Source organism: Echinops telfairi, unplaced genomic scaffold, assembly GCF_000313985.2.
Source record: "Echinops telfairi isolate 266 unplaced genomic scaffold, ASM31398v2 ScPeMD7_7400;HRSCAF=8409, whole genome shotgun sequence".
NCBI lineage: Eukaryota > Metazoa > Chordata > Mammalia > Afrosoricida > Tenrecidae > Echinops > Echinops telfairi.
The window spans coordinates 58208957-58226139 of NW_022111300.1; the positions used below are offsets into that span (position 1 = coordinate 58208957).

The 17183-nt window shown below is 56.1% G+C and overlaps 1 protein-coding gene across 1 annotated transcript in view; it reads right to left on the minus strand.

Moving 5' to 3' along the window:
- Positions 1-2980: 2980 nt before the first annotated feature.
- DIPK1C (divergent protein kinase domain 1C) overlaps positions 2981-17183 on the minus strand; it is a 139686-nt gene continuing 125483 nt past the window's right edge. The window contains exons 4-6 of the mRNA XM_030887281.2: positions 9535-10206; positions 6693-6857; positions 2981-4062 (exon numbers count right to left, since the gene is read on the minus strand). Coding sequence (XP_030743141.1) covers positions 3847-4062; positions 6693-6857; positions 9535-10206 — 1053 coding nt within the window. The 3' untranslated portion in view covers positions 2981-3846. The remainder of the gene's footprint in view (positions 4063-6692; positions 6858-9534; positions 10207-17183) is intronic.

A 17183-nucleotide genomic window follows, 5' to 3' on the forward strand; every position in this document is an offset into this window, starting at 1 on the left:
TTCTAGAGCAAGGTCATTACTATCCCACGCAAGTCAATGCTTGCTGAAGACCATCCAGCGATAGTTGCAGCAGGATGCTGCCAGGGAGCTGCCAGGGGTTCACGCCAGATCTAGAAGAGGACGTCGAATTGCCATCAGAGGGATCTGGACTCAAAGCAGAGAAGACCTAAAAGATGTTCGTGTGTGTGTGTGTGTGTGTGTGTGTGTGTGTGTGTGTTTTATGCCAAGGCATTCCACGATGTGGATCATAACAAACTACAGAAAGCCTGGAGAAGAATGGGAATTCCCAAACACTTCATTGTGCTCGTGCGGGACTGGTACGTGAATCAAGTGGCAGTGGTGTGAACAGCGCAAAGGAATGAATGCAGCGAGGCCTCAAATCAGAAAAGATGTGTCAGGATTATTGTTTCTCACCCTACTCGTGAACTCTGTAGGATGAGCCAATCAGAGAAGCTGAATTATAGATAGTAAACTGAATTATAGAAAGAAAAATCATATGCAGCTTCAGCAGGGGAAGAAAGCTTGTTGCCCTGGGGAGCAGACCGGAGCCCCTCCCACTGGATGGGGTCTGTCCTGGACCCAGTAGCCTAGCCCACAGCCCCAGTTACCCAGGCCCACCCAGGCGGGACACAGCCCGGCCCGCCCCAGCTGAAGATGGAGCCTTCTGGACAGAGCCCTTGCGGGGCTCACTCACCTCAGGCTGAAGGCTCTGAGCCCGGCAGGCATCCTGGACCCTTTGTTCCTTCATCTCATCAAGTCCACCCAGGGGGCGGTGGCCCCCTTTGGGGGGTAAGAGGATTTGGAGCTGGGGTTTAAGATAACCATCAGTGCTCAGACCTGTCAGCATCAGCCACTCTGAAGCACAGGGTGCTTTTTCAGAGGTCCAGAGACCAGGGCTTCTTTCACAGACTCCAGGGGGAGGGCCTGGGGTGGGGGATCTTGTGGCTGGCTGTGCTTTCTGGGGGCCACCAGGTCCCCAGCCCGAAAGCCCCAAACCAAGCTGGGAAAGCAGCTGCTCTTGCGGTCACTGTAGTCAGCCTCCCGGCTGCACTGCAGGGCTGTAACAGCAAGCCTGGCTGCCTCCCTGCAGGTAGAGGCCCCCTCCTCCCCCCTCTGCTGCATGTTACCCTACCCCCACCCCCACCCCCTACCTGGGGCAGATGAGGGGTGTTGAGAGGAAAGGCTTAGGAACTTCTTCCTCTTCGCAGGGCCTGGCCCTGATGTCCTCCAACTCACAGGGTCAGAAAGTGCAGGCGTTGGTGGTGGAGAGGTGGGCTGAGTCTGCCAGGGACCAGAGGGGTTCTTCCCACCCAGGGTGAAAGCTGTCAGCTGAAAGCCAGCTATCACAGTCAAAGTATGTTTTTAGAGCAAGAAACAGATGCATCCAGGTGGGGATGGACATCATCATGGGCCCCGCCCGCCCGGGCCCCCGCCCCAGAGCAGGGTCTCTGCCCACCCAGCCTCAGCCAGGTCAAAAGCAGGACACAATACTGCACGTCAGACAGTGTGCCTGCTCTCCATGTTTACGGGAACATCACTTTGCAAGCGTTTGAGAATTTCTGAAAAAGATGATTCATCACCAATCCCTGGAAAGGCATGATTCATCACTGATCCCTGGAAAGGCATTGCTTTAAAGGGACTTCTCCAGCAGTATGTGTGTGTGTGACTGTATGTGACTGTGTGTCTGTGTCTGTGTGTGTGACTGTGTGTCTGTGACTGCGTATGTGTGTGTGAGACTGTGTGTATGTGTGATTGTGTCTATGTATCTGTGTGTGACGGTGTCTCTGTGAGTGTGTATGTGTGTGTCCTCACACAGGGATGAGAGCGTGTGTGCACACAGACATTAGAGGACACATACAAGCACAGGGATGTGAGAGTTTATGTGCACACAGCTGAGATGCCTGTGAATGTGTGGGTCTGAGCGTGTGCAATTGTACGTGTAACAGGGAACCCATAGCGGAGGGGAGTCAGCAGACCCGCAGCATATTGGTTTCACGAAATGACACCGAGTTCTCCCTCCTCTGGGCTGTTTGCTGCTGGCCACTCGGCTCCAGGAAGCACTCAGCAGGGTTGTCATCCAGCCCATCTGCATCTGACCAACTGGCCCTGGAAACAGCAGAACCAACCCCCGCCGCCCTTCCTCCCACCGGTGCTACTGCGGGCCCGGCCGGGGGCAGTGGGGTGCAGCGGACACATTGTCATCCGCAAAAAGAGCAGATGCATCGGAACGTGTGGGAGGCACTTCTATCCCTGAAAATCCGACTGTCCTAGGTCTGTCCACTGGACTCCAGTTTCAGCCTATAACTGCCCAGTCACCGTGCCGAGCTGCCTTTCTGAGGGATGAGAGGGGGCGCTTTCAGGGGCAGCTGGGACCACCCTGTGGTGCAGGTGAGCGGTGAGGCCAGCAGGTAATGATTATGGGACTCTGCACAGAGGTCGTCACGCAGGGTGGACATTAGAGCTGGTGGGGCCTTGACCATGCGACGGTCCCTCTCAGGCCAGAGACGTGGCCTCCAAATGCAGGAAGGAAGGTGGCTGCCGTGTTGGGACCAGAAGGGGCTGGGGACGGGGCGAGAAGGGCCAGTGAGCTGTCAGTCTGTGCCCCTGCTTTTAAATCACCCAGAGCTACCCAGCCTCTCCTAAGGCAGCTTGAAGGTGGGTGGTGCGCTGGGCCCCGCTGGCTGCTCACTGGCTGAGTAAGAGCCTGTCCCTGCCTGTGAAACTCGCGCCGACTCAGCACACACCCCAGGCTCACCCCCGCATGTTCTCATAAAGGCAGAGGGCCTCCAAGGGCCTCCAAGGGCCGGATGTGTCCTCCTTCTGAACACAGATGGTCCAGTTTCCTTCTGGAGGTAGACCTCTGGGGCTGGGCCACCCCACCCCACCCCTGCGCAAAGGGAGGCGAGTCACAGTGAGCGCCAAAGTCTTGGCTCCAGGCTGAGCCAGGGGATGGATGGGTGCCGTAAAGTGGGAGACCCTCTGTATGTGACTTTTCACTTTTATTGTATCAACTTCCAAAAGAAAGAAAACGTTCCTTCTTTTCTTTGTGGGCGGTGAGCAAGGTCCCAGAGGGTGTGCTGGAGACACCACCGTCCGCATCCAACTCACCTGTCACACACACCTGTTGCCCTCACACTCACATCCACGGACGCTCAGTCATGCTCACGCACAGGCATGAGTGCACTCACACACAAGCATTCACACGCACACACTCACACACATCACACACCCTTACCCACACACCTGTGCACACTTGCATGTGCACACTCACTCATGCCCATACACTCACTTGCCACAGCACTCACACACATCCAGATGCACACGCATACTGTCACGCTCACGCACGCAAGCACCCACTCACACGGGCACGCTCAGCCACTTAGATGCACACACGTGACACCCACCCACACCCACAAACCCTTGTAAACACATGCACGTGCACACTCACTCATGCCCACGGTCTCCCAATCACCTTTGTGCACACTTACACCCACACATACCCTGCATGCACACACACTCACTCTCACACTCCCTCACATGCACACGGGAAGATGTGGGGATGATGTACAGAAATGTGTCAGCCCAGGGCAAGAATAACTGCACTTCAGGGTCAGGGCTGGTTCTGATACGAACCCTGCAAAGGGGACCCACCGGGTGCCCCTCACTCCTTTGGTTAAAAGCAGGGGACAGAGGTCTTTCCCAGAGGCCATCCTACCAGGCAGGGCGGGCCTGGAGAGCTGAGCAGTTCCCCACAGCGAGACCAACAGGAGTCTCCTTGTTAGAGCAAATGCCAAAGTCAGTCCAAGGCCACCTCTGGGCAGTGAGTGACCAGAGCCTGGGACCCAGCTACGGCTTGGCCACCTGCAGTTCCCGCTGCGCGGCCTGCAGCAGGCCCTGGAGCTTCCAAAAGATGCCTCGGGCTGCTCTCCGGGGGGCCTCCGGGGCTCCAGGGGCCGCACACTCCTGCACCACCTCCTGTAACTTCTGCTGGAGCTGGAAGGAGACCCCCGAGTCTTCCCGAGGCGAGGAGAACCAGTGGCGGAAGATCTTGTCGCAGATGACCTGAGGGAGAGAGCAGGCAGGTCAGCCGGGGAAAGCCCTCAGCCAGGGAGGTGGGGGGTTGTGTGGGGGGGCTCCACCTTTGGTGCCTTGTCCTATAGTGACGGTGGTGGTTGAGAATACCCAGGGCAGTGCACCGCCCATTTACATAGCAGGCCTTCCTCCTGCGGGGCAGCCATCCTCCCCTCCCCCACTACCATGAACTCGCTGCCCCGCCCCGCCCACGTGCAGTATCCGCGTGACCCCACCGAGACAGCTCTGAAACCAGCACCACGCTCCTGGCAGGCCTGCTTCACTAGCTACACTCGGCCAGTTTGGTTTCCCGACGGCCTCACGGGATGCTTGTGGTTTTAAGGCAACACTTTCAGCGGTCTGTCCAGCTTCAATGGACCTGGAAAGTCTGGATTCCGTGAGCATGTGAAATTCGGTTGTGTGTTTCTCCCCTTCTGACGGGCTTGTGCTATGGAATCATGATCACATGGAGACTGTGAGCGCTCTCGGCAGACCTAGGCTCTCCCTGGCCCCCAGTGCCTCATTGAACAGTGCCTCACACGCCAGGGAGCGGTGGCGCTGAAAGAGGAGGGCAGCCCCTGCATGTGGCTCAGAAGAAAGACACGGTGGTCTGAGTCAGAAAAAATTGGTCTCTGTCGTGATTGGTTCTTTAGAGGATGAGGGGCCTGCCTCTGTGTGAAAGAGGATAGCCCCCACCCCCAGCCTCAGCACCGATGGGGAAAACGTGGGGGACACCTCCAAAGAGGATCAAGCAATTTGAGGAGACAAGGGACATGCGTCCCAGGCAGGAAGCGCTGTGTCCGGGACAGGGACAGTCAGCCTCCCTCTGCCACCACAGTGCGGCCTTGGCTGAGCCCAGTTTCGGAACCCCCCCCCCCCCCCCCCCCCCCCCCCGTTGGCCCCAGGGACCAACGGCATGGTAGAAAGGAAGCCCACACAAGGTGGGTGGTGACCTTGGGGGGAAGCAAAGCTGTGGGTGAGACTCTTCTGAGAGGCCGTGGAGAGCTTGGTTCAGAAGCAGAAACACATCTTTCACTTGAAGCAGGATGCTCGAACTCTCGGATGCTGAGACCTCTTTGTGGGAGCCCCGGTGGGTTACAGATTGGGCCGCTGACCAGCTGGTCATTGGAAATCGTCAGCCACTCCCCAAGAGAAAGACGAGGCCTTCATCCCTGGACAGTTACAGTCTCAGAAACGCCCAGGGGCTGTTCTACCCACCCTGTCAGGTCACCGTGAGCTGGGATGGGCTCCCTGGCAGTGCATTAGGGCTGGGTTTTGAGTGCCTGGGTGGGATGGTTACCTGGAGCTCACCTGTGGTCAGGGGGCTGGAAGCGTCCTGCTACCAGGACTGGCCATGTGTCTGACCACGGCCTGAGTGAGTCGAGACCAGGTCCGCCTGCAGGTGCTTGCTGCATTCTTTCCAAGTGGCCCTTCCCATGATCAGGACACCAGCTGCCCCACAGGCCGGTCCCAGTGCCTCCCAGAGGGGGGCCGCTCTCGGGATTCACAGCTCTGTGGACAGGAGGAGGGGCGGTCCCTGCTGGCCCACGAGGAGGGCTGGGAGCCTGGGACCTGATCGGGAGGGGCTGCTCTCGAAGATATATGAGGCTGATTGTGGCTGTGTCACCTGCTCACGTGACCAGTGACCACACAGGAGGAGGATGGGGCCCAGTCCAATGTGAGTGGTATATTCAGAGAAGAGGAGGGCCACCACGGGATGACATGGGCAGAGATGGCGTGGGTCTGTGGCCATAAGCCATGGAGCGTGGGCAGCCACCGGGACCAGGTGAGACAGTTTTTCCCTAGAGCCCTCGGTGACACGCAGGCTCAGGCCCCCAGCTGACCCCCCAGAGCGGCCAGGATGGCAAGTGCAGGCTCATCACAGACCGCACCCACGCAATGCCTCCTTCACCCTCATCCTGTGGCTGCTGGTCAGATCACAGGCGACTGCACAATGCACACTCCCTCGGCCACTGACCAGGTCAGTGGTTTGAAGCCACCCAGGGTCTCTGAGGGAGAAAACACCTGTCAGTCCACCCCTGCCTGTGAGGCTGACCATCTCAGAAACCATATGGGGCCGCTCTCCCCTGTGCTATGGGGTCGCTGGCAAAATGAAAACGTTTGAGCTGAGGTGAGAATGAGCAGCATGGGACACAGAGATGCAGAGTTAGCGTCACACAAGAACTCACTGCCCCGAGCCCATTCCGAGGGGCCCTGGGGCACCGTAGCTGACACACTGGACAAGGTTGCCAGCTGTAACCCACAGGCCCATCCACACGAGAGCAGCAGAAACCTGCAGGGCAGCTGTGCGCTGTCCCTTAGAGTGACCGTGAGACAGTGAGTGTACCTGCAGGAGGATGACACACATTGACAGGTGCGCTCGCCCCCAGGTTCCCCCGGACCACCCCCCATCTGTGAGAAGCATGTGTCTGTAGGTGAGACACGGTGGACACAAACAGGTGAGGTGAGTCTGTGTGCATCTGTGACACCTGTCTGCAGTGGGACACTGAGGGACGCTGACCTGGACAACAGCTTGTGCCGCAAAGCCACAGTGCTGTCATACGGAAGGGACAAGGTGGCCGGGCCGGCACACCAGCCCACCCACTGCCCACCCCACTCACCTGTAGGTTGCTGTTCACGCGCTGGGCCCCACACCTGTGTGCTCGCAGATCACACTTGGAGAAACAGTCAAAGAAATTGCAGTCTTCGTCCACCGTGCAGTTCTGCTCAAGAATTTCCCTCATCTTGGGTTCGAAAAACGCCATGTCCACATCGATGGCCACCACCTGAAATGGACGCCACACGTGGCTACTCCAGGGCAGGGGGTTTGCTCCAGCAGACTGCTCTGTCCCTGAGAGCTCAGTGAGGGAGGCAGGGCAGAAGCTGATGGGACATGGGATTCTCTGATCCCAGTGTGGGTGGCTGTGAACAGAGCTCATGGTGAATGCAAACACTTGGAATGCCAACGTGGGGACTGATCGTTTTGCCATTCTGCCGGGTCTGAAAGGAGCCATCTCAACAGGAAGAGGCAGGAGACATGTTGCTGCCAGAAAGAAGGCCCAGGAGTCCCTGCATCCTTTGGCTCTGAATCCCGGCTCATGGAGATCCCTGTTTAAGCCAACCAGGGTCTCTGAGGCAGTAAAGACCTGGCAGTCCACCCCTGTGAAGCTGACCGTCTCAGAAACCGTATGGGGCAGCTCTCCCCTGTGCTGTGAGGCCACTGGGAGTCTGAATCCACTGGGCACGACACGGCCACCATGCACCTCTGCTAGCCCCAAGGATGTGTCCCGGCCGGCGCCAGAGAATGGCTCTGTTTCCCCAAATGTGTAATGCTTCCCCCGCAGGCAGTTGTCGGGGTCAGAGCCCAAAGCTTTGGCCTTGTCACTGACAGAGCTTGGCGTGTGGGATCTTAATCAAAGTGCCTTGGTCATCTTTAAGCATGGCCTCAGCTCTCCAAGCAGAATCGCTGACAGGTCCTAAAAATGACTCCCTCCTCCGAGCCTCTATCCTCAGTCTCTGACCTTGGGGGCCAGGGTTATAAAGACCGAGGCTACAACCCACCTGCCCCCAAGAACTCAGACCTAAAAGGAGGCTGTGTTCAGCAGGTGGGTCTGAGGGTAGGAAGTGGGCGGGCAGGAGAGGAATACAGTCCGAAACCCATTGCCTCACTGCTGCCCTGCAGAGTTTCCAAGACTGTCAGTCTTTATGGGAGCACACAGCCTCAGTTTGGCTCCTGTCGGTTGGCTGGTGGGTTTGAACTGCTGCCTTGCAGTTGGCAGCACAATGCTGAACCCTCTGACCCGCCCCCACCCCACCCCAGACACACACCCAGGGCCCCAGGGCGCCCGGCTCTCTAGGGATGGCAGGTCTGTTACCCGAGTGTCAGGGAGGCAGTGGAGGCAGGTTCCCGAGTTGGGACCAGTCCGGCCCCTGAACCAACAGGTTTCCTGTCAGCATGAGAAGGGGACCCCTTCCCCGGCCCTGGGGATCTCAGATTTCACCCCCTGGCTTCCTACCAAAACCACCTTGACAACAGAAAGAAGAAACCATCTCTAAATGACTCTGTGTGTGTGTGTGTGTGTGTGTGTGTGTGTGTGTGTGTGTGTGTGTAATCGACCACCTGGATTAAAAAAAACCAGCAACCTAAAAGACGAGCTCAGCCCATGAAAACCTGGAGTCGGCCCAAACTGCAACGGAGAGCCTTGTAGCTCGGAGGGATGACAAGGCTGCTAAGCAAGAGCCTGCGTCTGGGCAGGCGGGCCACGAGCCCACACAAGTCAGCAGCCCAGCGCCCCCACCCCCACCAGCACCCTGCCCCCACTCAAGCCAGCGAACTCGCCACCCTCCCTCTGGTTCCAGGCGGCCAAAGGCCTGATTCAAGCTTGATTCCCAGTCCAGCTGCAGGCCCAGAGGTGGGAGGAGGGGAGGGGGTGCAGTGGTGGCATCTGCCGTTAGAAGGGTGAACCGGGGCTGACATGGTGGCACCTGCTTTCTGCTCCCTTAGTTCTCATCCATTGAGAGAGGATCATCCATCACAAGCCCATTGTCACAATGACTGGCAGGCTGGGGGACACGGAGCCCAGCCCTCTGCCCTGGTCCTGGCCACACCCAACATCACCACCTGCCCTGGCATCGTACCTCCAAGCAATGGCACCTGTGTCAGGGCACCTAGACCCATGAGCCTTCATCTGCACATTGGTTTTATCCTGTGAGTGTGTGTGTATGTGTGTGGGGGTGGGGGTTTTATAATGAAACATCAAAGGCCCCTCCCTGGTGGTGCAAACAGTTAACTGGCGGCTTCCAGTGCACCCGGGAATGCTGTGGAGGAAAGAAAGGCTCAGCGACCACTGCAAGAAGTCACAGGCGGAAACTCCCGTGGTCAGTGCTGCCTTTAGCACGGGGCCAGCCGGGCGGTCAAGGCTCGGGCACTCGGCTGTGCACCGAAAGGCTGAAAGCTGAAGCCCCCCAGGGGCACCTCAGAGGAGAGGCCTGGGTGCCTGGCTGCTGGAGAAATATTGGAAGCACCAAAAAGCATTTAAAACTCTGGTGCAGGACCTGGAATGGGTCAGGGCCGGACCCCCTGCAGAGTGGTGGAAAGGGTCTCTCGTGATCCAAGTTCAAAGGTCCCCTCCCTGGGGCCAGATTCTTATTCACTGGTGTTCTGCCACCCGGGGGAAACGGGGGTCCCTGGAGCCCACTTTCAGTCATCAGGTTAACCGAGCGCAGGGAGGCTGCCTTCTGTGACCTGGGGACTGGAGCTCCCCTGGGGTCATGTTTTTGGGTTCACACCTCTGAGTGGGAGAAGCCTGTGTGTCCCAGCTATCCTTTCCCCAGCATCATAAATGGAGGTGGAGAGTAAATGGGGTGCCAGGGTTGGCAGATGGCACCCTGTACCAGGAGGACCACCAGAGTCACTACAGCCAGCCGCCCCAGCCCCTTAGGGCGCCCAGCCCCGGGTCTCACCGTGAGGTCACTCCGGATGGCGAAGTTCTCGGGCTTGACATCACAGAGGTGCAGGCGGTGGGCAAAGTCCTGCTCAAAGTGCCGCACCATGTCCAGGAAGCTGAGCGCCATGCTGCCCACGGCGGCGGCGGCCTGGCCCCCTCGAGCCCCAACATCAGGGCCTAGCGGGAAGAGCGCGCCCAGGCTTGGGCTCCCGGCGGCCAGCAGCTCCACGGCGTAGAAGTGGCCACAGGAGCCCAGCACAGGGGGTACGTGGCGGCTCAGGCCCTGCAGCAGGCTCAGGTGGAGGAATTCCTCCTGCTGCAGCAGCGCCCACAGGCTGGCCACCTGCCCACGCCAGCCGGGGCCCCGGCTTGGCCACTGCCGCCCCAGGCTGCCGTTGGCCAGCTGCAGGCCCAGGGCACTCTTGACCTCGCTGGCCACCAGCAGCAGCAGCTCAGCCTCGGGCAGGTCCTGGGCCTCGTTGGCCACTGCCTCCAGCAAGCCTGGGGGCTGGAAGCTGGAGAAGGCCTCCTCCTTGGACTTGAGGATGACCGGCCGGCCCCGCCAGTCGGCCTGCAGCACCTTCTTGCCCCGCTCGTAGTATAGGCAGTGCCGGTACACCAGCCGGCCGGTCACACACAGGTCTTCACACAGGTCCCCCACGAGCGCTCCGCCCTGGTAGTCCTGGCACTGCAAGGAAGGGAAGGGCTGGTCACCAAGGGAGCCCTGCCTAGGGAGCAAGCAAGCCCACAGCGCCGGCACCAGCCAGGGAGAGCTCAAAGACCCCTAACCTTAGGGCGCGGTGTGATCCTGTAACACACGGGTCGCCATGAGTCCACGCCAATCGGGGGCTGTGCTGTGGCGAGAACACCTGACAGTGTTGACTACAGAGGAGTGAGGAAGCATTAGTGAGCCCGTGCTAGTGAGCCCGTGCGTCATCTGCCATGAGGCTGGGCCAGTGATTCTTAATGCTGTCCCACCAAGAACCCCTGGGGAGCTTGCACCTATCACTGGGGGGAAGGGGAGCTGTGTGGCCAGCTCCTTGGACCCTAGTGTTTGCAGCAGGGAAGAAACTGTGTTGCCTTTGGAGCCACCCCACCCCTCCGCGGTGGCCTGTGTGGTGACATGTATGTTGCTGAGGTGCTGGAAACTGCCTCCAGTTTTTCAAAGGGGCCACCATGGTGGGCAGGTGTCTTAGGCGACCTTCCAGTCCAAAGCTGACTAGGGAGAAATTGACCAGTGGAACCCCCGTGGGTCACCACAGAGCAGGGCTGGCTGCGACGCTGGATGCCATCTGGGAAGGCCCGTCTCTGGAGCGGGGCACTGTATTTGGTCAAGGGAAGGGCCAGCAAAACTGAGGGAGCCCTCAAGGAGGTGGACTGGCCCACCAATCCTGATGACGGTGAGACATGGGGCCACTGGAGGTCGGCACAGGCTCCACAGCCCCTGCGGAGGACACGGTCCTGGACAGCCCCTTAAAGTCACAAGGTGTCCTCTAGTCAGTGCCTGCTGGTGCAGTCGGGTAAGTGCTGGGCTGCTAACCACAAGCTCAGTCGTTTAAACCTGCCAGCCGTTCTGCAAAAAGCTGAGGATGTCTGCCCCCATAAATATTGATAGCCTCAGCTACCCTCTCTAGCAGGATTGCTGGAATCAGACGGTTTGGTATGGTGTAGTGGGGTAGTGCAGGGATACCTAAATAATTCCAAAATCCAGAAAGTTGTGAAAGCCAAGAGTTCTCTGTAACTGTCTGAAAAGCCTGACCTGGCTTCTGGAGGTGTCAAGACCCTCCTGAGAAGGCAGGGGGCTAGTTATAGCTTTCTGCATTCTGCTTCTAATGTGTTTGCATACATTGCGCTGCGGGATCATCAGCTGCTGCCCCAGTCCCTGCTGGCAGTGTGGCGCAATCTACGGGATAGAAACCCTATCATCTTCTGAAACTCAGGACTCAGTATCCTGGCCCCCAGGAGTTCCACAAGGGCCCGTGGGCCTGCAGAAATGTCGCTGCAGGCTAGTTGGTCCCAGTGAGGAGGCCCAGGGGCACAAACTACACCCAGTAGGCTGCTGCCCAGTCCAGTCTGACTCCTGGCGAGTCCGGGAGTGCCCCAGGGGGAAGGTTATATGCTCGGCTGCCAACAGAAAGGGCCACTGTGGGAGAAAGACCTGCGAGGGGCTCTTATGAAGACCACAACCCAGGGACCCTTGGGGCAGTCGTCCTTGGTCCCATGGGGTCCCTAAGTGGTGCATGTCCAACACGCTGCTCAGTAGACAGCTTCAGGAAAAACACTTGAGCTCCTTAAACAAGGGCCTAGGGTTCAGATGTCCAGGCAGAACCCCCACAAGTGCCTGCCAGACCAAGACCAGGTCATCTGATCTGAGACAGGGTGGGAGGGGGGTGCTGGGGAGGGGCCCCGGGAGCTTGCCTCGGGCTGCTTCAGAGCTCTATGCAGCAGACTGGAGGTGGTGCTGTGGCCTTGGCTATGGCAACCTGGAGGGAAGATAGGGATCTGCAGAGACAAAGTCCTGAACCTGATCCCAGAGCTACTTGATGCCACCAAGGCGCCTGGGGCCGGCCTTTGTCTTGGGAAACTACTGCCCCGAGGAAGCTGCACTGATACCCTAGCCCACACAGCCCAGCCCTGGTGGCACACTTAAACAGTCGCCAGGGATCCTCTTTGTAAGTGGATTCTCTTTGTAATCCTGTGTCCTCTTTCCAAGGCTGGGATCCACTGAGTGAGCAAGTACTGAGGCGACCAGGGAGGGACCAGGGTCAGCTGGTGTCTAAGTGCTTTCTTAGCCCCTTGTGGGAGAACAGCCGCTGGTGCCGGGCCCCCGCCCACCCGCCAGGTAATCTTGGGAGGTGAGGTAAGACTGCAAGGGGGATTGTCTCAAGCAAAGGTGGTGTTGTATTGGTGTGTCGTTCACTTATGTTCCTCTCTACTTGATCTGGTATTTTACAGACTCTCCCATTTAGAAGGTGTCCTTGTGGGGTAGTGGATTCCATGTTGGACTTCTCACCACAAGGTCAGCAGTTCGAAACCACCAACCACTCTGCAGAAGAAAAATGAGGATCTCTATACCGTAAAGAGTCACAGTCTTGGAAGCCCACAGCGGCAGTTGTACTCTCTCCTACACGGTCACCAAGAGTCAGAATTGACTCGATGGCCGTGAGTTTTGGTTTTGGTGGTGTAGAGGGTTGAGAGTTGGTCAGCTAACGGCAAGATCAGTGGTTCAAACCCACCAGCTGCTCCGAGGGAGAAAGAACCCTAGTAAGAAATGCAACGTCCCCCACCTTGGTTTCTTTCTAAAGCCTCAGAGCCCTGCACGGCATCCCGGACAGCACGATCCCAATGAGTACACAGGAACGTCAGCATGGTGTTTGTAGCTTTGCCAGAGGGGCCAGTCTAGGACTTGTGAAGTCCAACGGGAGGGATGGCTGGGGTCGTGACTGACAGGAAGGCACCGAGCTGGAGGGGACTGGGGATCCCTGCTCCACTGCACAGGGAGATGGGAGATGGAGGGACGTCCAGGGGCAACCCAGGCTGGGCCCCGCCATGCCAACGCCCACACTGCCAGTGAGCAGGGAAGTACTGGGGACCCATGCCCACAGCCCGCCCTCGCTCTTTGGTCTGGACCCGGGCCGTGTGGAGCCCTGAGGGTCCCACGCAAGCTGTGGTCACCAGGATTGGAAGGGCCGTGGGCTTCAGCCCTATCTCAGAAACATACACCATACCAACTGCCACGGGGGCAATGCTGACCCGTGGTGGCCTGTGTGTGCAGAGCAGCACTGTCACCGGTTTTCCTGACGTCTTTCGCCAGGCCTTTCTTCAGCGGTCCCAGCTGGTGAATGTGAGCCTCACCTCATCAACTGCATGCAGGTCATCAAGGCCAACGTTGGCCCTTAGCAGCCACCAAAGCCCAAACCACGGTCCCTGCCGTCGAGATGATGCTGACTCACAGCGAGCCGAGAGAGAGTCAAGTTGCCCCTTTGGAGTCCCAAGGTCTTAAACAGGAGTCCTGGTGGCTATTCACCACAGGATAGCCGTTTGAAGCCAGGATCTCACAGAGCTGGCCTGTGGGTTTACCAGACGGAAAAGCTTTACAGGAGTAGGAAGCCCATCTTTCTCCTGAGCAGCAGCTGGTGGTTTTGATCTGCCGACCTCACAGATCACAGCCCAACTCGTAACCCCTACGTCATCAGGGGTCCTAAAGATGCCAAATTCGGCTCTCCTAAATACTGAAATGAAGTTCGTCACAAGACTTTACCAACACAGCAAAAAGAGAACCTGCAGCCTGGGGGAGTCTCTGGGAGCATCTAGCTTTCTCTTAAGGAGCAGCTGGTGAGTTCCCCTCGTAAACCACTGCACCACTGACTGGCTCCCTCACGCCCTGCCTTTCACAGAGACGCCACCGCACAGGGTAAAACTGCCCCTGTGAGTTTCAGAGACCGAGACTCCTGTGGGAGTAGAAAGCCCGTCTTTCTCCTGCAGAGCGGCTGGTGATGTCAAACTCTGACCTTGCAGTGACTAGCCCAGTGGGTAAGCACTACACCAGCAGTTTCTTTCTTATGTTGGGTATAAATGCTACCCTGAGAGCCTTGGTGGAACAGATTAAAGATAAGGTTGTCGGTTCTGGTAAGCTTGAGCTCACTGTCATCCAGTCAGTTCGGACTCAGGGGGACCCAATAGGACCGCGTAGACTCGCCCCGTGGGCTTCTGAGACGGTGACTCTTTACAGCAGAGACTGGCTTCGAATTGCGACCCTCATGCTTAATAGCCACCAGGGCTCTCGTTTCAGGCCTGGGAATTGCAAAGGGACAGCCTGGCTCTGTCCTCTAGGTTGCTGCGAGTCAGGATTTGGCAGTGGGTTTGGGTTTGGATGTGGATTGGTTAATTATCAAAACCAAACTTACTGCCATCAAATCAATTCAGACTCATAGCAACCATATAGGACAATAGAACTCCCCCTTTGAGTTTCCAAGGCTAGACATCTTTTGATTAAATAGATTTTCATACTTTATTTATTTTTCATTATTAATTGGGAGTTAATACATAGATCATTCCACAATCCAGTCACGCCAAGCAGAATCGCACAACTGCTACCCCAATCAGTTTCCCTAAATCGTGACGGGAGCAGACAGCCTTGCATTCTTTGCAGGGAACAAGTGGTGGGCCGGATGCTGACCTTGCATTCAGCAGCCGAGTTTAACCTGCTGCTCCACCGGGCTCCTTTGGCTTAATCATAGGGAATAAAAATGCATAGTTTGCCATGTTAAACTTTTAGCTTAAAATGAAAAGCTAACATCATCCTTCATTTATTTGCCCCTGGTTATGTGGGAAAAGGCTTCATGGAATCAAGTATGCTCTGGTGGTGCTGAGGGTGATGTGCTGGGCTGTTCACTGCTTAGTCAGCAGTTGAAACACATCAGCCACTTCTCAAGGGAAACATGAGGCTCTCTGCACCCATAAAGATTTACCAGTTCGGAGACCCTATACCACCCTAGACCCTATGTAGAGACACTATATATGAGCCAGAATTAATCTCGTGGCAGTGGATTTCAGTTTAATACAGTGGTTCTCAACTTTCCTAATGCCGTGACCCTTTAATACAGTTCCTCATGTTGTGGTGACCCCCCAGCCACAAAATTATTTTTGTTGCTACTTCATCACTGTAATTTTGCTACTGTTATGAATCAAAATGTAAATATATGATATGCAGAATGTATCTTCATTGTTACAAATGGAACATAATGAAAGCATAGAGATTAATCACAAAAACTATGTCATTTTATATTGTGAAATATTTATATCTAATCACAAATAAATGAAATTTTGTCTTGAAGCATGGTGTAGCATGGCTAACAGTCTTAATATAACAGTAAACTACATTGCTACATTTTGTGACAGTGTACATAAAAACCAACATCAATGCGAAGGTTGAGATAGCTTCTTTCTCACCAGATCAGCATATCTGCATGTAGGCGGATAGAGGAGACGGATAGAGGAGCAGTGTCTCGGGTCCTAAGACCATTGGAAATCTGTTTTCCGATGGTCTTAGTGACCCTTGTGAAAGGGTCGTTTGACCCCCAAAGGGGTCACGACCCACAGGTTGATAACTGCTGGTTTAATACATAACTGAAGGAACCTGGTGCCCCAGTGGTCAAAGCACTCTGCTGCTAAAACAAAGGTCAGCAGTTCAAACCCACCAAGTGCGCCTCAGAAGAAAGGAGAAGCCGTCTGCTTCAGGAAGGTCGTCAGAGCGGGAAAGCCCACGAGTCAGTTCTCCTCTGCCCTGTTGCTAGTGCCATGGAGTCGGCTCCGACTCACAGGGACCAGACGTACAGCAGCGCAAATCACTGCCCAGTCCTGCGCCATCCTCACAATTGCTCTCATGTTTGAGCCCACTGTTGCAGCCACTGTGTCCGTCCGTCTCATCGAGGGTCTTCCTCGTTTTTGCTAACCCTCTACTTTTCCTAGCAGGATGTCCTTTTCCAGAACAGGGTCTCTCCTGATCTCATGTTCTGAGCATGCGAGATGAAGTCTCGCATCCCAGCTCCTAAGGAACCTTCTGGCAGTTCTTCCAGCCAGCTCTGTCTGTTCTTCGGGCAATCCGTGGGACGTTCAGTGTTCGCCACCAGCGCCATCATGCACACATCCTAGAGCGTGGCTGAGTCCGGGTCACCTGGCGGCAGTGGTTGCCACAGCAGAGGAAGACTCCCCGAGGCCCTGAACCAGCAGTGATCGAGAAGTCCAGATCCTTGTCTTGAAGCTAAACACTGTCGCCGGGTTAGAGAGGATTTAAAAGTATGTCGTTAGCCAGATGACCTTTTGAAGGAGCTGGGGTATTTTTGTAGTGTGTGGTTTTTGATTCAGTAGGAGTGATGTCTCTGTATGGACACCTGCCCCTCCCCACAGAATTTATTTCAAAGGACGGCACTGAATATGCAGTAGCTCTGGGAGAGGGACATATCTGATTGGACCACACGGGAGCAGATGAAGGGGGAGGAGGAAAGAGTGGGGCACATCCTGGCCCACCAAGCCTTGAGGACAATGTTCCCGATTAGAGCAGCCAGTCCACAGAGACTGTTTTGTTGTATATTGCTGTTTGGTTTTGCTCAGTCCTGTTTGGTGCATGCTATTATGTCTACAGGTCTGTCTAAATAAGATAGGCTGGATGAACAATCTGGAGGAGAAAACGGGACCGACAGTTGCCGGGGGACATGGGAGAGGGGGAGGTGGGGGGAAAGGTAGTGGTGTTAACAAACCCAGGCACAAGGGAACAAGTGATCCAAATCGGTGGTGGGGAGAGTATAGGAGGCCAGGTAGGGCATGATCAAGGGTAATGTAACCAAGAGGAATTACTGAAACCCAAATGAAGACTGAGCATGATAGTGGGACAAGAGGAAAGTCAAAGGAAATCGAGGAAAGAGCTAGGAGGCAAAGAGATTTATAGAGGTCTAAATAAAGGCATGTACAAATGTAAATATATTTATATATGAGGATGGGGAAATAGGTGGTAGAAGGACATTTGGCCTCCACTCAAGTACTCCCTCAATGCAAGAATACTTTCTTCTATTAAATTGGTATTCTATGATACTCAACTTCCTGACACAATTGCTGAAGACAAAGCAGGTGCATAAGCAAATGTGGTGAAGAAAGCTGATGGTGCCC